We start from the raw sequence: 22016 nt of genomic DNA, 5'->3' as shown, positions 1-22016 counted from the left end.
GAAAGAAGAAGAAAGCCCTTAACTCCAAGTGGAGTCATCGGGACACCATTTCCTTAGCAGGCTTTCTTGTTTTTACGAGGCCGATTTGCTAGCTCAATGCTCAACCCAGCACGGATCGAAAGCATGCAGGGGAGCTGGCTGGATTCGAACTCAGGAGCCTTTGCTCCGAAGTCCAGCGCTGATGCCACTACGCCACCAGCCAGCTATCTTCACTGTAGGCAGCCTCATTATTATTTGAGATTAGGCCAATTGGTGTAGTGTTGTCCGTGAGTGTCTGTTGGCATGTCCAACATTCAGAGAGTTGTTGTGAACTGTGCCCTTGAGCAGTTGCAGTAATATTGGGCAGGGATTTTCAGAATCTCAATCTCCACAAATGCAAAGGAGTAGTGATACATTTCCAGGTCAAGAGAATGACCAATTTGTAGGGAGAGCTGCAGGTGCCCTTGACCTCAGTGCTTTGGCAGATACTCTAGGAGTATGCTAGCTGAATAAATGCACCATATTTTGTAGATGATACACAGTTATGGGCCATTGGTGGAAGGAATGAATGTTTCGGATGATGGATGAAGTGTCTGTCAAGTGGCTGCTTTCTCCTACGGTGTTTACAATTGGCCAGAACTGTGTTCATCAAGACAAATGGAGTCTGAGCCCTTCCCATTTAACAGCAACTCTGACCTGTGGAATTTCCTCTTCTGAAGTGGCTTTTGGGGATGAAATTCTTCTTGCGTGATTTGCACAAGAAAAGGGATGGTCAGTCAGGGGAATTGATCCGTTTGAGGGTACATTTGAATGGATGGCTTGTTAAGTGCCCTGCCATTGCACAAGACCATACTTTGTGTGCACAACGTACACGGTACCACAGCCACGTCTCATTTTTGGGAACGTATCTCCGCTGCCATCTCGTACCGCAGGGATACCAGCTCTGGTTCCAGGCCTCCCAGTTCGGGCCCAGTGAGGATCCCTGGTACCGCTGTTTTATTGACCATTGCTCCCTCCGCTGCTCGCGCCGGATTCTCTGAGCCACGCTCACCGCCATGCGGAGATACCAACAGACCCTGTCTCTCTCTCTGCCACCACTGTGGGCCTCGCTCTCCACTGTCTGCCATGGACCTCTCCTACACTTCATTCTCCGCCGAATTCACACTTCCAACTGCCATTTCTTCTCCTTCCTCGCGTCCAAGAAGGATCACAAGCTCGCCCGCCTGCAGCCCATGATGACCGCCTCCAGCCTGGACCCCAACCTCTCGGACTTTGACTTCTCAGGCCTCCGGCCGAAGACCCATCCACCGCTGACTCTAACCCTGACTGGAACCACGGCCTCCCAGGCATAGGCATCAGCCCCCAGCGCGCCATGGACTCACCCGCTTCTGATTTGGACCTCAGTTCTGGCGCCCTGCAGGCCGCAGACTCCGACACTCATAGCTCTAGATCCAGCTCGAACCGAGATCCTGACCCTATCCAGACCAGGACCGCTCTTACTGCCGCCTGGGTCCTACCGCTCGTCTTATTCCTCTACTACCCCCATCCTCCCCGCGACTCCCAACCCTCCTTCCATTCCTCTGATCCCTCATCCTCCCCTCAGCCCGCTCTCCCTGAACATCCCAAACCCCCTCTCCCTCATGAGACCTCCCACTCTTTACCCTCCTCTGACCCCAGCCCCAACCCTTGCCATGTCTTCACCATCCCCTCTGACTTTCCCCTCTCTGAAGCAGAGCATTCTGTGCTCAGCAAGGGCCTCACTTTTGTCCCCCTCCGTCCACACCTCAGTGAGTTCATGCCCGGCATGACGCTGAACTCTTCTTCCGTCACTTACGTCTCCGAGCCTACTACTTTAACAAGGATTCCCCTCCCCCTATTGATGACCCATTCTCCCGTCTTCAATCCTCCTCTTCCTCCTGGACACCCCCACCGGGCCTTCTACCTGCACTCGATCTTTTCATCTCCAACTGTCGCCGAGACAGCAACTGTCTCAACTTCACCGCTCCTCTCTCCTGTTCCAACCTCACTCCCTCTGAACGCACTGCACTCCACTCTCTCCGCACTAATCCTAACCTCACCATCAAACCCGCAGACAAAGGTGGTGCCGTAGTGGTCTGACCTCTACCTCAGTGAGGCCAAACGGCAGCTCTCTGACACCTCCTCTTACTTACCCCTGGAACAGGACCCGACCAAAAAACATCAAACCATTGTCTCCCATGCCCTTATCAACTCCGGAGACCTTTCATCCTCAGCCAAAAAACTCGTAATTCCCACACCCCACACTGCTCACTTTTACCTCCTCCCCAAGGTCCATAAGCATGACTGTCCTGGTAGGCCTATAGTTTTGGCCTGCTCCTGTCCCACCGAACTTGTCTCTGCCTACAGTCCCTCCCTACCTACATCCCATGCCCTCCACCTCTTCAATAACTTCCAGTTCCCCGGTCCCGACCGCTTCATTTTCACCATGGATGTCCAATCCCTATACACTTCGATTCCCCATCAAGAAGGCCTCAAAGCCCTCCGCTACTTTCTGGACAATAGGCCTCACCAGTTCCCCAACGCCACCACACTCCTCAGGTTGGCGGAACTGGTACTCACACTGAATAACTTCTCTTTCGGCTCTTCCCACTTTCTTCAGACCAAGGGTGTAGCTATGGGCACTCGCATGGGCCCTAGCTATGCCTGCCTCTTTGTGGGTTATGTGGAACAGTCTATGCTTCAAATCTATACTGGTACTGCTCCCCAACTTTTCCTTTGATACATTGACGACTACATTGGTGCTGCTTCCTGCACCCATGCTGAGCTCGTCAATTTCATCGACTTTGCCTCTAACTTTCACCCAGCCCTCAGATTCACTTGGTCCATCTCGGACACTTCTCTCCCCTTTCTCGATCTCTCGGTCTCCATCTCTGGAGATAGACTGTCCACTGACATCTTCTATAAACCCACTGACTCCCAGAACTACCTTGATTATACCTCTTCCCACCCTGCCAAATGCAAAAATTCTATTCCTTATTCCCAGTTCCTCCGTCTCTGCCGCATCTGCTCTAAGGATGAGGCTTTCCGTTCCAGGACATCCCAAATATCCTCTTTCTTTAAGAATCGTGGTTTCCCTTCTGCCATCATCAATGATGCCCTCACCCGCATCTCCTCCATTTCCCGCACTTCGACCCTCACTCCATCCCCCTGTCTCCACAACAGGGACCGTGTCCCCCTTGTCCTCACCTACCACCCCACCAGCCTCCGGATCCAGCATATTATCCTCCGCAACTTCCGCCACCTTCAACAGGACCCCACCACCAAGCACATCTTTCCCTCTCTGCTTTTCGCAGGGATCGTTCCCTCCGCCACTGCCTGGTCCACACGTCCCTCCCCACAGATCTCCCACCTGGCACTTATCCCTGCAAGCGTAAGTGCTACACCTGTCCCTACACCTCCTCTCTTACCACCATTCAGGGCCCCGAACAGTCCTTCCAGATGAGGCAACACTTCACTTGTGAGTCTGTTGGGGTAATCTATTGCATCCGGTGCTCCCATTGCAGCCTCCTCTACATCGGCGAGACCTGACGCCGATTGGGGGACCGTTTCGTCGAGCACCTGCGCTCCGTCCGCCACAACAGTCAGGATCTCCTGGTTGCCACTCTCTTCAACTCTCCTTCACATTCCCATTCAGATATGTCCATACATGGCCTCCTCTACTGCCATGATGAGGCCAAACTTTGGTTGGAGGAACAACATCTCATCTACCGTCTGGGTAGTCTCCAGCCCCTTGGTATGAACATCGAATTCTCCAACTTCCGGTAATTCCCTCCCTCTCCCTTCCCCCATCCCACCTTCACTCTGTCTCCTCTTCTAGCTGCCTATCACCTCTCTCATGATTCTGCCTTCTTCTACTACCCATAGTGCTTTCTCCTTAGATTCCTTCTTCACCTCTCCTGCGTATCCCCTCCCTGCTTCCCCTCCCCCACCCCTTGATCTTTCCTCTGATTAGTTTTCCACCCTCCCCCCACCTTCTTTATAGGGCCCCTGCCCCCTCCTTTAGTCCTGACGAAGAGTCTTGACACGAAACGTTGACTGCTTCTTTCAACGGATGCTGCCCGACCTGCTGCGTTCATCCAGCTTTTTTGTATGTCTTGACCATACTTCGTATAATTGCACAAAACTAATTTTGTCTCTTAATTCATTCACCTGTATATTTGGGCTCTGATTTCACCCTTATACATTCAAAAATGTAAACATTCTCCCACATTCTTCTAATATTTTTAATTTTGAGGCCAACATATTTAAATTCACTTTGCAGACAATTTTACCTGACTGGGCGACTCTTGATTAGCTGGCAGGCAAGTTTCCACATTGGTAATGCGATAGTTACAATTGACAATGACCATGTGGTATTTGAAAGAAGCAAGCAATCTTAAACTGCTTTACAGTTCTGCTTGTTTTGCCTACAGAGTGTTTGCAATGGAAGGAACCAGCGGGATGTTTACATTGGCCATGACGCTCAGCACTTGCGAGGAGTTCTTTCTCTGCATTACCCATTGGAGCATGGAATTGTGACCAACTGGGAAGAAATAGAACAGGTACACCAGCCTGCAACATCTATCACTTTGAAGGCTAGAGGATTCAGGATACTTATCAAGCATTTTAACCAAAATGACTGGGTAGATATTTGTTCAGAATGGTAAGTAATGGAGGCCAGGGTAGTAGCAGGGTTAGGAAAGATGACAAATAAAATTCATCAACTTTCTTCTGATTGCTAGCCATGCAATTCTGTGGGAAGAGGAAGGACTGGAGACATATTGTGTAACTTTGTCATGCTGCATGACTATGAATATCTAATTTTAAAAGGGCTAACAGTTGTTTGTATAAAAATAATACACATGAGAGTCCAGAGGGGTGTAGAATCTCAGTCTCTGGCAACTAAAATGCCTCCCTCAGCTGGTCCTATTTCCCTGTATTTGTTCTGTATCCCTCCAAAACATTCTTATCTATTCACTTGTCCAAATGTCTTTTTTAAAAATATTTTTTTATTAGTTTTTCAAAACATTTTACAAAATTAAAAACCCCAAATCCCAATGAAGAGCATTAATACAGTGCAAGATTAAGCATACAATAACAATATGCTACAAAGGAAGAGAATTTAACAAAAAAACCCACCTAAATTAAAGACAAGTGAGCTTAGTGTCCTCCCCAAGCCCCACAACACAAGAAAAAAAACAACTCCAGACCAACCACCACACAGTATAAAGAGTATAAGTCCGGACAGTCAAACTCCCAGACTGTGAATACACTTAGCAACAGAGGATAATAATGCCTACTACCAGAAAAAAAAGGGAGCTGAAAGCAAGGGACCGAAAAGAAGAAAAAAAAGAAAAAAAAAACCCTAGTCAAAAGGAATGTCCAAATGTCTTAAAGGTTGTAATTGTTTCTGTCTCTACCACTTCTGCTGGCAACTCCTTCCATTTTCCCGCTGTACTCATATAGAAAAAATAAATGCTGTACCTAGGAAATAAACTCTGCTGTGATGTGAATACGTAACAAGATTGTCACCAACAGGTAACCACAGGAATAATTCTCTATTGTAAAGCAATGGTTACAACGTCAGAGCAACAACCCAGTTCCTGTGAAAACTGGGAAGAAGGCAATGCTGGCATAGAAAATTGAGGTTTACAAATTAATTCAAGAGCTTTAAACGTGATGACTAGTTAGGCTTGAGTTGTTCTCCATGCACATACCAACTTGTTTAACTCTACTCAATCTGAAGCTAAGGGGCTAAATTACCTCCTTTCTGAGCTGTAAATGTCATGGACTTGAACGTTAACATAGAAGAGGAAATGCCAAACTTCTAAAGTAGAATCTCCTTTGAAATGCTAATTTTTGGAGTCATAACAAGTACAAAAGACTAACATGTCTAATTGAATTTTTTACATTACTATGATAGCTATAACATCTTCAATTAATCATCTGTAGCTAACTAATTTAATGTGAGCTCAGAAATGCTTATAGCAGTGTAAAATTTCAAGCTTTCCAGCTGTCCTTCTGTTTTAACTTTGCAAATGCATTCAAGATGTTAACTATAAATGAACTTTAACTGCAGCAGCTTCTTATCTGAATGTAAATTAACACTCTCCTTGATTTTCTTTATTATCTTCTGAAATTGAGGCAAGACTCTCCTCTTTTTATGTTTATATGATCCTGTTGATCATTCCTGTGTTAGTTGTTATTAATTGATCAGCAATGTCAGAATTTATTGCCCATTGCTGAAGCATTTTGTTGAAAGTCTACAAAGATACCCGGTTAACTAAGTTTTACCACTTTGTATTTTATTGCCAATAAAGCCAGCTGCTAGCTTTAGATGTGTACACGATTGCTTTATGTAAAACAAAAGTTGTTTGTCAGAGTTCAATTGACATTTAACTCAATTCAAGTCTCCTTGAGGATGAGAAATTGTCTTGTTGAGTTACATTAACTCTGCAACATCAAATTAAACCAGAGTTCAATTGACATTTAGCTCGATTCAAGTCTCTTTGAATATGAGAAATTGTCTTGTTCAGTTACATTAACTCTGTAACATTGAATTAAACCAGAATAAGGTTGCTTTTAAAATGTAATGTTGAAATGAAAGTAGTAACTTCATTCTTTCTCATTTGCAAAAATATTCTTTATTGAGTATCTCAACTTCCCAAATGGAAAAATTAGGAACCATTCATTGACTCTGACAAGGTTAGATAATATAGAGTAGGAGAAGATTAAGGAAAGCATAAAACTCTAGTCGATGTAGTTAATGGAACTGAAAGGCCAGTTTTTAAGTATTCCATGTAACACTGTGCACTTTAAATAAGTCAACGTATGGCTTGTATGAGAGTATTTTGGGACAGTGTATGAACCAGATGGTATTGCTTGGCTTTTGATATTGGGTGTGTGCAGAAATTGAGTGTGTATGTTCAGTTGTCCACATCTAATCCTCAGTCATGGTTAACTTGGCCAGAGACGGAGCAAAGTTCCTACAGAATGAAATTCTGGGCTGGCATTCTATAGTCCAGCATACCTTGTGGTCTGGTATTTGAATGTGTAGTACAGATTTATACTAATTAGCTAATTCTAACTAAGGTCTACGATTTAATCTATAGTTAATTAACCTGCAGGTGTAACTTCCGTGATCTCAACAGGCAGCATTTCTGACTTACAGAAATTTCGGGTTCAGGCAGTCCTTGGCACCCTGAAGTGACCCAGGAAGTATCTGTAATTAGAAAGAACAGTCCCCTTTCAGAAAGAGAGATGACGAGATGCAGTTTCTCTGATACCAAAGGTGCTGAACAAGAGAATTTCAACCTCTTGAAGATTCATGTGATGCTTGCAACATTCCTGAAGTGTTCGTCACTCAACGTAACCAGAACATTTGTTAATTTCCTTGATAAAGACAAGAAACAAACTCTTGTAATAATTTAGTGGGTCAAGATCCTCCAGCATTTTGCAGATGCTGAAATCTGAAGTAAAAAAAAAGTCTTTCATATCTGCTTCACATATAACATATAACATATAACCATATAACAATCACAGCACGGAAACAGGCCATTCCGGCCCTCCTAGTCCGTGCCAAACTCTTAATCTCGCCTAGTCCCACCTACCCGCACTCAGCCCATAACCCTCCACTCCTTTCCTGTCCATATACCTATCCAATTTTACCTTAAATGACACAACTGAACTGGCCTCTACTACTTCTAAAGGAAGCTCATTCCACACAGCTATCACTCTCTGAGAAAAGAAATACCCCCTCGTGTTTCCCTTAAACTTTTGCCCCCTAACTCTCAAATCATGTCCTCTCGTTTGAATCTCCCCTACTCTCAATGGAAACAGCCTATTCACATCAACTCTATCTATCGCTCTCAAAATTTTAAATACCTCGATCAAATCCCCCCTCAACCTTCTACGCTCCAATGAATAGAGACCTAACTTGTTCAACCTTTCTCTGTAACTTAAGTGCTGAAACCCAGGTAACATCCTAGTAAATCGTCTCTGCACTCTCTCTAATTTATTGATATCTTTCCTATAATTCGGTGACCAGAACTGTACACAATATTCCAAATTTGGCCTTACCAGTGCCTTGTACAATTTTAACATTACATCCCAACTTCTGTACTCAATGCTCTGATTTATAAAGGCCAGCATTCCAAAAGCCTTCTTCACCACCCTGTCTACATGAGACTCCACCTTCAGGGAACTATGCACTGTTATTCCTAGATCTCTCTGTTCCACTGCATTCCTCAATGCCCTACCATTTACCCTGTATGTTCTATTTGGATTATTCCTGCCAAAATGTAGAACCTCACACTTCTCAGCATTAAACTCCATCTGCCAACGTTCAGCCCATTCTTCTAACCGGCATAAATCTCCCTGCAAGCTTTGAAAACCCACCTCATTATCCACAACACCTCCTACCTTAGTATCATCGACATATTTACTAATCCAATTTACCACCCCATCATCCAGATCATTTATGTATATTACAAACAACATTGGGCCCAAAACAGATCCCTGAGGCACCCCGCTAGTCACCGGCCTCCATCCCGATAAACAATTATCCACCACTACTCTCTGGCATCTCCCATCTAGCCACTGTTGAATCCATTTTATTACTCCAGCATTAATACCTAACGACTGAACCTTCTTAACTAACCTTCCATGTGAAACTTTGTCAAAGGCCTTGCTGAAGTCCATATAGACTACATCCACTGCCTTACCCTCGTCAACATTCCTCGTAACTACTTCAAAAAATTCAATAAGGTTTGTCAAACATGACTTTCCACGCACAAATCCATGCTGGCTACTCCTAATCAGATCCTGTCTATCCAGATAATTATAAATACTATCTCTAAGAATACTTTCCATTAATTTACCCACCACTGATGTCAAACTGACAGGTCTATAATTGCCAGGCTTACTTCTAGAACCCTTTTTAAACAATGGAACCACATGAGCAATACGCCAATCCTCCAGCACAATCCCCATTTCTAATGACATCTGAAAGATCTCCGTCAGAGCTCCAGCTATCTCTACACAAACTTCCCTCAAGGTCCTGGGGAATATCCTGTCGGGACCCGGAGATTTATCCACTTTTAAATTTCTTAAAAGCGCCAGTACTTCCACCTCTTTAATTGTCATAGGTTCCATAACTTCCTTACTTGTTTCCCACACCTTACACCATTCAATATCCTTGACATTGACCTTGAATGTCTTTGTGCGGCGGCTGCTGAATGGCTGTTCTTTTTGTGATGGAATAACATTTAACAGGTTTCATCATTTGCTTCTATGCTTGAAGTCATTAATTTTCACCTGATCACCGAAAAGGAAGCTAGCAATAGAAACACAATAATTCTTAAGAGGACGATCGGACAGATATTTGGATTGGAAAGATTTGGGAGTTTATGGGCTAAACATTGGCAAATGGGGCTTGCTTGTGTGGATATTGTGGTCAGATTGGATTGGTTGGGCCAAAGGACCTTCTTCAATGCTGTATAACTTAGACTGCCGCAATTCATGGGTATTGAAATTAGGAACCAAGTTCACAGCATGGGTTAAAAATCAGTATTGCCAGATGTGCATGTACTACAGTACTCAGTTTGGATGTTTTCCAGAAATCTGCCTCACGAGGGGATGGAACAGCAATGTAATGCCAGCACAGTTATCTCCAAGGTTCCCTTCAGGGTGTCAGTCTTTAATTGTTGCTGCCAATAAGCTGCAAGTTCTACTGCCTTCCATAGCAGGAGCCTCATCAATACAAAGGCTGAGCTAATATAGCCTTACCAGAATTGACCGTGTCCTGAGTATGTGGAAAAGTTTTGATATTTATATTCTCCAGGAATCCCAAAGTTCTTCACAGATGTGAAATTAATGTTAGATTGTCTATTTTTCATGAAAAAATTCACCACCTGTAAATTAGCTGGTGCATCAGTCTAAGGATAACTCATCAGCTGAGCATTAAATGGATAGAGGTTAGAGCACTGGGTGGGTTCTTTACCATTTATTGAACGTTATCCTTGATGTGCTGAACCAGGCCTCTATTGATCACAAAACACCTTCAACAATGTAGCACACACTCACTATTGCAGAAAGTTATCAAACTGCATTGAACTTCCAAATTAGTAGTGGTTTTTTAACTCAACGTTCTGATTCATAATTGAGAGAATTTAAGTGGAGTCCTGTTGGAAAATGATTTTTTTTAAAGTATTGTATTTATTTCAGATCTGGCACCACACATTTTATCATCAACTCCACGTAGATCCAGAAGAACACCCCATCCTCCTGACTGAGGCAGCCATGAACCCACACAGGAACCGAGAGCGAATGGTCGAAATCATGTTTGAAGCCTTCAATGTGCCTTTTACTTTTGTGGCAATGCAAGCCGTTTTAGCACTTTATTCTGCCGGGCGAACTACAGGTATTCAAGGTTGTGTTCTGAAAATGTACATATTAAAGATTGGATGTGTTGGTGCTGGACATCAACCTCCTTGATCTGGAATTGCCCATTGCCATCATTAGCAAACTCCAGCAGTGCAAATGTACCACAATGTCATGAAATAGAATGTAGTTTGCTCTCTAAAGAAGTGAGAGGGGCATATAAGAACACACAAGTTATTTAAATAGTTGTTAGCTATGCAAACAAAAGTAGTGCTGGATCATGATATCTTTAGAGAGAAATAACCAATGTTACTGTTTTGAAATGTACTGCGAAAAGAGTTGATACCATTCTGAATGTGCACAGAACTGCAAATATTAGATGCTTTCTGCTTTACAAATGGCAGGTATAATCTTGGACTCTGGAGATGGAGTTACACACACTGTGCCAGTGTATGAAGGGTACAACCTCCCCCATGCCATTCAGCGCTTAAATCTAGCTGGTCGTGATCTCACAGAGCATCTCAAAAAGGTATGGAAGATTATTGTTTCAAAATCAACAGAATATCTAGTACTATAGGGACGAGCATAGTGATCAGACAGATGAGTTAAGTTGCTGGAGAAGGCTTGCAATCACCCAAGTGCAACAACCGGGAACCCAGAAGTATAGATTCATCAAGGCACAGATTGGCCAGGATCTTACTGAACTGAAGAATAGGTTTGAGGAACTGAATGACCGTCTCCCATTCCTTTGTTCCATTCTGGGATTCGTTTTCAAGATTTTGTCATTTTTAAACCTACTGAGCTTCTATTTGCACAGAACAGTCTGATCTTGCACAATAAGAAATAAAGAGAAAAACTGCTGGAAGCACTCAGCTGCGTGAATCGCAATGGAGCGATGTTTCAGGTCAAATGGTCATTGACCTGAAAAATAACTCTGTTTCTCTTTCCATGGCTGCTGCCTGGTCTGCTGAGTGTTTCCAGTACTTTCTGTTTTGATTTCAGATTTCCACGTCTGCAGTTACTTTTTGATTTTTTTTAAAGAAACCGGAAAGGGCTGTCATATGATTTATATCCATGGGACTTTGCAATTGATATTTTTGTAAAAGATTAAAGATTAGCTTTGTCATGTGCATCAAGGCATACAGTGAAATGTGCCGTTTTGTGTGAAGGACCAAAATATTGAGCATTGTGCTGGGGCAGCACACTTCCGCTGCCAACGTGGCATGCCCACAGTCCGCTAACCCTCACCATACGTTTTGAAATATGGGCGGAAACTGGAGTACCTAGAGGTCTCGGGATACAAATTCCTTGCAGACAACGACAGGAGTCGAACCCTGATTGGTGATCGCTGGCTTTATAAAGCGTGTGCACTAGCCGCTACGTTACCTTGCCGCACCATTACTCATTGTTATTATATTGTCGTTTTGTGAATGGTGAATGGGATAACTTGTGGCCATTCCCTAAGGGTAAGGAAGATGGTTTGAAGCCACTGGGTGAAAAGGTGGCCAATTTTGTTTGTGTAGAAAAGATTAGAGTGGCAGTGCCAGCGAGATTTGTGTCCAGTAACACTGCTGCCTGTTATGAAATTTAATTTAACACAAGCATTTGATTCTATAAATGTGGGAACCAGAGTGAATGGACTCAGGATAGGACAGATGATAAAAAAGTAAAGATAGCTTGCAGGCAGATGATAGGACAAAATTGCAGCCAGCAGGGTATCAGTGCATTAGGAACGCAGAATCAAAAAGGGTAGCAGGCACAGTACTCAAAGTGTTTTATCTCAATGCAGAGTATAAGAAATAGGGTGGATGATCTTGTTGCACTACTACAGATTCACGAATGATGTTGTGGCCGTCACTGAATCATGGTTGAACAATGGTTGTAGTTGGGAGCTGAATGTTCAAGGTTGCATGTTGTATCAGAAGGATAGGAAGGTAGGCAGAGGGGGTGGTGTGGCTCTGCTGCTAAACAATGGCATCACATCAGTAGAAAGATGTGACATAGGATCAGAAGATATTGAATCCTTGTGGGTTGAGTTAAGAAACTGCAAGGTAAAAGGACCCGATGGCAGTTATTTACAGGCCTCCCTACAGTAGCTGGGATGTGGATCACAGGTTAGAAGGGGAAGATGAAAAGGTGTGTGAAAAGGACAACGTTATGATAGTCTTGGCAGATTTTGATTGCCGAAAATCAGATTGATAATGGATCTCGAGAGCGAGTTCATTGAATGCCTACAAGATGGCTTTTTAGAGCAATCAGCTGCACTGTTATGTAATGAACCAGAGGCAATTAGGAGCTTGAGGTAAAAGAACCCTTAGGAGGCAGTGATAACAATACAGTATAATTGGGTTCAACTTAAAATTTGATAGGCAGAGAGTAAAGCATGACATAGCAGTATCTCAGTGGTGCAAAGGAAATCGCAGTGGTATGAGAGAGGAGTTGGCCAAAGTAAATTGATAAGAGATGCTGGCAGAGATGACAGCAGAGCAGCAATGGTGTGAGTTTCTGGAAAGAAAATGAGGAAAGTGCAGGATAGATGTACTTCAAAAACAAAGAAATACTCAAATGACAGAATAGTACAACTGTAGCTGACAAGGGAAGTCAAAGATAATGTAAAAGCAAAAGAGAGGGCGTACAACAAAGCAAAAATTAGTGTGAAGACAGATATTGGGAAGCTTTTAAAAACCTAAAAAAATGAGAGATGGGATTTGGTATAGGAACACTAAAAAATGAGGACGGAGAAATAATAACGGGGGACAAGGGAATGGCAGATGATCCAAATGAGTATTTTGCATCAGTCTTCACCGTGGAAGACACTAGCCAGATGTTGAAGGGTGCGAGGGAAGAGAAGAGTGCAGTTACTATTACAAGGGAGAAGCTGCTCAAAAAGCTGAAAGACCTAAGGGTACATAAGTCACTCGGACCAGATGAATTGCGCCCTAAGTTTCTGAAAAGAGGTATCGGTAGAAATTGTGGGGGCATTAGTAATGATCATTCAAAAATCATTTGATTTTGGCATGGTGCCAGAGGGCTGGAAAATTGCAAAATTCACTCCAGTGTTTAAGAAAGAAGGAAGGCAACAGAAAGGAAATTATAGACCAGTTAGCCTGACCTCAGTGGTTAGGAAGACGTTGGAGTGAATTGTTAAGGATGACATTAATGGAGTACTTGGTGACACAGGACAAGATGGGTCAAAGTCAGTATGGCTTCCTTGAAGGAAAACCTTGCCTGACAAACCTGTTGGAATTCTTTGAGGAGATTACAAGTAGGATAGATCAAAGGGATGCAGTGGATGTACATTTGGACTTTCAGAAGGCCTTTAACAAGGTGTCACACATGAGGCTGCTTATCAAGTTAAGATAGATAGATAGATAGATACTTTATTCATCCCCATGGGGAAATTCAACTTTTTTCCAATGTCCCATACACTTGTTGTAGCATAACTAATTACATACAATACTTAACTCAGTAAAAAAATATGATATGCATCTAAATCACTATCTCAAAAAGCATTAATAATAGCTTTTAAAAAGTTCTTAAGTCCTGGCGGTTGAGTTGTAAACCCTAATGGCATTGGGGAGTATTGACCTCTTCATCCTGTCTGAGGAGCATTGCATCGATAGTAACCTGTCGCTGAAACTGCTTCTCTGTCTCTGGATGGTGCTATGTAGAGGATGTTCAGAGTTTTCCATAATTGACCGTAGCCTACTCAGCGCCCTTCGCTCAGCTACCGATGTTAAACTCTCCAGTACTTTGCCCACGACAGAGCCCGCCTTCCCTACCAGCTTATTAAGACGTGAGGCGTCCCTCTTCTTAATGCTTCCTCCCCAACACGCCACCATAAAGAAGAGGGCGCTTTCCACAACTGACCTATAGAACATCTTCAGCATCTCACTACAGACATTGAATGACGCCAACCTTCTAAGGAAGTACAGTCAACTCTGTGCCTTCCTGCACAAGGCATCTGTGTTGGCAGTCCAGTCTAGCTTCTCGTCTAACTGTACTCCCAGATACTTGTAGGTCTTAACCTGCTCCACACATTCTCCATTAATGATCACTGGCTCCATATGAGGCCTAGATCTCCTAAAGTCCACCACCATCTCCTTGGTCTTGGTGATATTGAGACGCAGGTAGTTTGAGTTGCACCATATCACAAAGTCCTGTATCAGTTTCCTATACTCCTCCTCCTGTCCATTCCTGACACACCCCACTATGGCCGTGTCATCAGCGAACTTCTGCACATGGCAGGACTCCGAATTATATTGGAAGTCTGATGTGTACAGGGTGAACAGGACCAGAGAGAGTACGGTTCCCTGCGGCGCTCCTGTGCTACTGACCACCGTGTCAGACCTACAGTCTCCCAACCGCACATACTGAGGTCTATCTGTCAAGTAGTCCACTATCCAATCCACCATGTGAGAGTCTACTCCCATCTCCGTTAGTTTGTGCCTTAAGATCTTGGGCTGGATGGTGTTAAAGGCACTAGAGAAAGAGCCCATGGTATTGCAGGAAAGTTACTGACATGGTTGGAGCATTGGCTGATTGGTAGGAGGCAGCAAGTGGGAATAAAAGGATCCTTTTCTGGTTGGCTGCCGGTGACTAGTGGTGTTCCGCAGGGGTCTTTGTTGGGACCACTTCCTTTTATGCTGTATGTCAGTGATTTGGATGATGGAATAGTTAGTTTTGTTGCCAAGTTTGAAGAAGATACAAAGATTAGTGTAGGGGCAGATAGTGTTGAGGAAACAGATAGGCTGCAGAAGCACTTGGACAGATTAGGAGAATGGGCAAGAAAGTGGCAAATGAAATACAATGTTGGAAAATGCATGGTCATGCACCTTGATAGTAGAAATAAATGTGCAGACTATTTTCTAAATGGGGAAGAAAATCCAAAAATCTGAGGTAGAAAGGGACTTGGGAGTCCTTATGCAGAGTACCCTAAAGGTTAACTTGCAGATACAGTTGAAGTCAGAAGTTTACATACACCTTAGCAAAATACATTTAAACTCAGTTTTTCACAATTCCTGACATTTAATCCTAGAAAGCATTCCCTGTCTTAGATCAGTTAGGATCACGACTTTATTTTAAGAATGTGAAATGTCAGAATAATAGTAGAGAGAATGATTTCAGCTTTTATTTCTTTCATCACTTTTCCAGTGGGTCAGAAGTTTGCATACACTTTGTTAGTATTTGGTAGCATTACCTTTAAATTGTTTAACTTGGGTCAAACATTTTGGGTGGCCTTCCACAAGCTTCTCACAGTAAGTTGCTGGAATTTTGTTCTATTCCTCCAGACAGAACTGGTGTAACTGAGTCAGGTTTGTAGGCCTCCTTGCTCACACACGCTTTTTCAGTTCCGCCCACAAATTTTCTAAGGCCAGTTTCCAGTTTCCTAACTGACCTAAGGCAGGGAATGTTTTCTAGGATTAAATGTCAGGAATTGTGAAAAACTGAGTTTAAATGTATTTGGCTAAGGTGTATGTAAACTTCTGACTTCAACTGTAGAGTCGGTGGTAAGGAAGGCAAAGGCAATGTTAACATTCATTTCAAGAGGTATAGAATACAAGAGCACAGATGTGAGGTGGAGGCTTTATAAGGCACTGCTGAGGTCTCACCTTGAATATTGTGGACAGTTTTGGGCCCCTCATCTAAGAAAAATGTGCTGGCATTGGAGAGAGTTCAGAAGATGTTCATAAGGATGATTTCAGGATTGAAAGGGTTATCATACGAGGAACGTTTGATGGTTCTGGGTCTGGATATGTACTCTCTGGAATTCAGAAGGATGAAGGGGGAATCTTACTGAAACCTTTTGAATGTTGAAAGACCTAGACAGAGGAGATCTGGAAAGGATGTTTCCCATGGTGGGGGAGTCTAGGACAAGAGAGCACAGCCTCAGGATCAAGTTGTGGAGAAATTTCTTTAAGCAGATGGTGGTGAATTTGTTAGCACAGGCGGCTGTGGAGGCCGGGTCATTGGGTGTGCATAAGGTAGAGCTTGATAAGCTCTTGATTGGACGTTAAAGTTTACGGGAAGAAGGCTAAGAAGTGGGGCTGAGGAGGAGGAAAAAAGGATCGGCCATGATTGAATGGTGAAGCAGACTTGATGGCCTAATTCTGCTCCTATGTCTTATGGTCTTGTGTGCAAGCAGAAGGGGTTAGTTAAATTAGGTGTCATTAGAGTGATGAGTTGGCACAACATTGAGGGCTGAAGGGCCTCGTCCTATGCCGTATTGTATTTTCTTTTTTGAGGGGAATAGTTTCTGATATAAAAACAGAAAATGCTGGATAAACTTTGCAGCTTATGCAACAAATAATAAATGCAGGTGGCTCTTCAAATGCTGGAAATCCAGAGTAAAACACATAAAATGCTGGTTGAATTTGGCAGGTCAGGCAGCATCTATGGAGAGGAACAGAGCTGAGACCCTTGCTCAATACTGAATAGGAAGGTGAGGGGAGGGGAAGGAGCACATGCTGGAAGGTGCTGGGGGAAGCCAGGTGAGGGGGGGATGAAGTGAGAAGCTGGGAGGTATTGGGTGAAAGAGGCAAATGGCTGAAGGAGGAGGAATCTGATGGAGGAGCGTGGACCACAGAAAGAGGAGGAGGATGGACAGCAGAGGTAGGTGAGGAGAAGAGAAGGGATTAAAGAATGGGGAAATGGAAAAACAGAGTATGAGGGGGGAGAGTGGTTAAAAGATTACCAGAAGTTGGAGAAATTGAGTTTCATGCCTTCAGGTTGGAGGCTACACAGATGGAACATGACATGTTGTTCCTCCAACCTGAGAGTGGCCTCATCGTAGCAACAGAGGAGCCCATGGAATGGGAATGCGGAGTGGGATTCAAATGGTTGAACATCAGGAACTCCCCCCTGTTGTGGACAGCAGCATCTAGCCTGTGGGTCTAAACGTTGCAGACGCTGTTCCTGTCTCCATGGATGTGGTTTGTTTTATTTCAGATTCAAAATAATTTAGCAACGTCTTGCTTTACAGCTATTGAAAGAAAGAGGATATTCATTTAATTCGACTGCAGAGCGGGAAATTGTCCGAGATATCAAGGAGAAGCACTGTTATGTTTCTGAAGATTACGAAGCAGAGCTGAATAGCCCTGAAAATGTCAGAGAGCTGCAGTACACATTGCCAGATGGACAGATAATTACAATGGGAGATGAGATGTTCAGGTAAACTCTCAATTAATCTGCTCCTGCGATTTGGGGCACACAGATAAGAAACAAATTAAAACAATTAATTGATTTATTGTAATTTTACCTAGCAGACATACTGACCATTGGATCCACTGACCTCCTCAGCTTTGGGCTTATCTATAACCTCTCTTGGAAATGAGGATATTTCTTGTGGAGTGGAGGGAAAGAAGTTGGGTGAATCATCCTTGAGCTGTACTTGTACTTCCTTGGCATTCCCAAACACCTGACATCTACCACCAAGGGGGGCAAGGACAATGGGCACAGGGTAGCACCATCACGTGCTTGTTTACCTTCAAATCTCACATCACCCTGACTTGGAAAGATCTTGCTGTTGCCTGGAATTCTGCTTTACAAAAGCACTGGGAGAGTACGTTTGCCAGAAAGATGGCAGTAGTTAAAGGAAATGGCTCACTGCTACCACCATCTCAAGGGTAGTAAGGGATGAACCTTAAATGCTGCCCTTGCTGGTTACAACCAGGTTCTATAAAAAAAATGAATAAAACTTGTGTTAAACTGGTACCAATAGATTAGCAGTGCCCAGCAAAGGGAGGTATCAGAGAAAGGCAAAGAGAAGGTCCACAAAGCTGTGTGAATTGCTTAAAGCTCATGTCAAGTCCATAAATAGAAACACAGCCCAATGGTGAGACAAGGAGCCATCACAAAATGATTGTGATCATAATGCAGGGTTTCAACCTGAGACGGCAACATTTTACCCAAACCCCCCCCCCCCCCCCCACCCAGATTCTGCTCAACCTCCTCCGTTCCTCCAGCAGATTGTTTGTTGTTCCAGTTTCCAGCCTGTGTCTCCTTTCCCTTGTCTCTCCCAAAATTATCCTCCAGCTTCATTTTGTGCAGGCTGCAAGAATCTTAGTGAGGTTTTTTAAGGGTTGAATTTATCTTTTAGTGGTCTGCCATTGTTTCAGTTGCAGCATTCCCTTTGGAATCCCGAGTGAACCAGACCAGACTTCTCCTGTACGTCCTCTTGCATGAAGCCACATTGGATTAAAACAGGTGCTGCGTCCCTTGTTTCCCTATACAAGGCAACTAATCAGAAATCTAAAATACAGTCATTGCCAATATGGGGTTATCGATTACTTGGGTACAAGTGGCAGAATAATACAACAGTCCTTGGGCTCTTTTGATGACCTGGAAAGCAAGATATATGTGCACCATGGTGCTTCTGGGCTTGTTTTGGTACCACATCGCATTTCAGAATTATGAAAATTGGATGCCAATTTGAATTTGCAGCAACTCGTATTTACACCTGCAAGCCAAGAACTGACTGATCATAACATGCATATTAATTCTGCATCTCCCTTTGCACTTTTAAGTATCTGCATAACAGAGCTCATTAATTTGTACCAGATCGAATGTGGGATATTAGATCAAAGTCAAATGTTTCCATTTTCTAATAAATTAGGCAAAGGAGGTTGTTGGAAAAAATGGCAATCGACATTTCCATTGATAATATTAACAGTTTTATATAAATTTTTACTGCACATGATACAAGTGGGTGCTTCTGTTACAAGCTGAAGTTGTAGAATATTTACTTCCAAGCCTAAAAGCTTTAGATGTTTTATTTGGTTCAAAGTGGTCTTTGAAGCTCATATTTATACCCGAATTCTGTCTAGGCCAGTCCTTGACATACACTGTGGTAATGGGAATCGTTGCTACAGCTCTGCTTTTATATAAGCTTCAATAGTTTTTCTTTAATATTGTATGTATTTACTTGGAACAGTCTGCACTGGTTAATGAGGACACACTCGTACAAGCATGTGCAATGTTGAAAGTATAGGGGCATCCTGAACTATATATAGTTGGTCTCCATTCATTTCTCTTTTGCCCAATAGCCAATTTCATGTAACTCCTCTGCTTATTTCACCTTACCCCTTACCCACATTCTACAATGCTTTATCCACTTCAAAAGTACACGAGATTTTGCAGATGCTGGAAATCCAGAGTAACACACAAAATGCTGGAGGAAGTCCGCAGGTCAGGTAGCATCTATGAAGAGGAATAAACAGTAGACATTTTGGGCTGTGACCCTTCATCAGGACTCATGAAGGGAAAATGTGGTCAGCCTATCCAACCAGTCGCTATAACTGTAATCCTCCAGTTTGTGCAACATCTTGTTGAATCTCCTCTGTATCTCTCCAGTGTGGTGACCAGAAGAGCACACGATGTTCTAAGTGCAGTGTGCTAACTTCTACTTTACAAAAAGAACACTCGACAACTTGATGGCCAAAAGAGCATCTTTATCTGGGACGGCAAATGATATTTACAATACAGAGGCTTCCGGGTACCTCGTGCGGCATGGGTGGAGGAACTATATACAATGCATACCGGGAGTGAAAAGAGCGGAAGTAAAGACTCCGCCAACCCCAGATCCCGCCTCTTGCTACCAACAGCTGCCCGATTAGTATTAACTTACTTTTAAGTACTTGTAATACTCACATTACAACATGCAGTATAAACTGTGCTTTGTAAACTTGCAACATGAGGTTCCAGTTTTTACGTTCTGTGCCCCAACGTGCCATAAACTGCCTTTATCACCCTCAGGATCAGGAAAGTATATTTGTTTCCTGGTGGTAATTATCTGAGAAAAAGCAATAAGGTTGGTCAACATTATCAAATGTTCTGTCAACAGTTATCTGTGTTTACCTCCAGCATGGTGTCCTATCTACAGGCTCGCCTCTATATACATCGCTTATCAAGTTGATGTCCAAAGTCAGCCCATTCAAAGCTAATAGCATTCTGTGTGTCACCAGGTATGAGGGCTTAATATAATACTATCAGGAAAGTGAGGAAAAGTTCAGAGTAAATTTATCATCAAAATTTAGGCATCTGTAACCACCTTGAGTTTTGTTTTCTTGCAGGCATGTACAGGAAAATAGATACAATAGAATTTATTAAAAAAAACAATAAATAACCAAGACTGCTAAATAACCAACGTACAGAAGAAGTCAACTCGTGCAAATAATTAAAAACTAAGCAAGTAATACTGAGTTGCAGAGTCTTTGGAAAGTGTTTCTGTGGGTTCAGGAGCCTGATGGTTGAAGGGGAATAGCTGTTCCTGACGGGGAGTACAAACCACACTAAACTAGCAAGCCTGTACCCCTGAATGTTACTGGATGTCTCTTATTGCAGAAACATTTATGAACCCATAATAATTCATTCAAACGCCAGTTAGTAATAAAGCGCTTAAAATGTTTTATTAATTAGCGTATTAGTGACCCTGGAGCTCTCTACCACAGAGGCCAAGTCAGTGAATATGCTTAGGAAGGAAATGCACTGAATATGGAGACAGAAGATCAGCTGCGATTGATTTTTTTTTTGAACAGCAGCTCAAAGAAACAAGTGGCCTACTCCCACACTTCCATGTTTCTGATAGAAACAACCGCAGTATGTTTTTATCATTAAGCCCTTATTCTTGTCTACTAAATGAATGCGTTCACTCGGGAAGGTTCAGCTGGGATGTTCCCTGGTGTAAGTGATGGCCATCGCAGCAGATCTGTGGTCCAGCGGAGCTCCTTGGGGAAATCCCAGCAATTCCCAATCGACTGATATTGCGAGAAAAGTAGCCCACTCTTACCTGGTTTCTTGCCCATTTAACACGTGCGATTAGTTTTGTCCAGTGTTCCATAATCCCACCGTCCCCTCTGTCTTGGGTCAGAGATGGAACTGAGGCCTTTGCCCACCAAATCCCCACTAACCATCAAACACCCATACGTACTAATCATACATTAATTACATTTAATTTTATTCTTGCCAGATTCACAGACAGTGTAACTACAACTGTGTCAGCTATGTGCTTTGTAATAAGGCCAGGATTAGGGAAGTTTCCTGGCTATGCAGTTTCCAAAGGCAGTGAAACATTTTGTATTAGTTATCTGGATCTCTGGAGTCATATTGATAAAGGACAAGTAATGAGCGAATCCACATTCCCGTCATTAGCTCTAATGCCAGTAATTTGCCCAGCCATGCTTCTGAAATGCTGGATTTCAGCACTAACTTTGGTCTCAGTCAGGAGAGGTGTCTACTTCCCTGATGCCACCTGGCCCAGTGCAGAGAACTCCTGAAGCCTTATGGGGCAGCACAATTGATTTGTTCTTGAACTGGGAAATCTGCCTAATCCTGTGCCAGAGTAACCTGGTGCAAACTCAGCAGTCCCCAATCACGTGAATGGAAACTTTGACTGCTGGGAGACAGATAAGTAATATTGTTAATATTTAAGTTGGTTTTAATGATTTTAATCTGTATTATTTGACTGTGCTTTCTAGTTTTATGAATGTAAATGTTGAGAAATCATTTTTAAATATTTGAATCTTCTTGTGGATCCTGAGCATTAAGGAATGTTTGTCGATGTTGGAGATGTTTATAAGTGTTCAGCGGACCTGATCACACACTGACAGCCAGTGAGTCTGGAGGAAAGTCCTCTCCAGCTC

General features: G+C 43.2%; 1 protein-coding gene across 2 annotated transcripts in view; it reads left to right on the top strand.

Moving 5' to 3' along the window:
- Positions 1-22016, top strand: part of LOC140733276 (uncharacterized) — a 90871-nt gene that overhangs the window by 62253 nt on the left and 6602 nt on the right. For both annotated transcript variants that reach the window (XM_073056400.1, XM_073056399.1), the window contains exons 18-21: positions 4431-4559; positions 10222-10417; positions 10782-10906; positions 17360-17547. In XM_073056400.1, the coding sequence (XP_072912501.1) occupies positions 4431-4559; positions 10222-10417; positions 10782-10906; positions 17360-17547 (638 nt within the window). The remainder of the gene's footprint in view (positions 1-4430; positions 4560-10221; positions 10418-10781; positions 10907-17359; positions 17548-22016) is intronic.

The sequence above is a fragment of the Hemitrygon akajei genome, chromosome 9 (assembly GCF_048418815.1).
Source record: "Hemitrygon akajei chromosome 9, sHemAka1.3, whole genome shotgun sequence".
NCBI classification, from domain to species: Eukaryota; Metazoa; Chordata; class Chondrichthyes; order Myliobatiformes; family Dasyatidae; genus Hemitrygon; species Hemitrygon akajei.
This window is presented reverse-complemented; position numbering and strand designations above follow the sequence as displayed.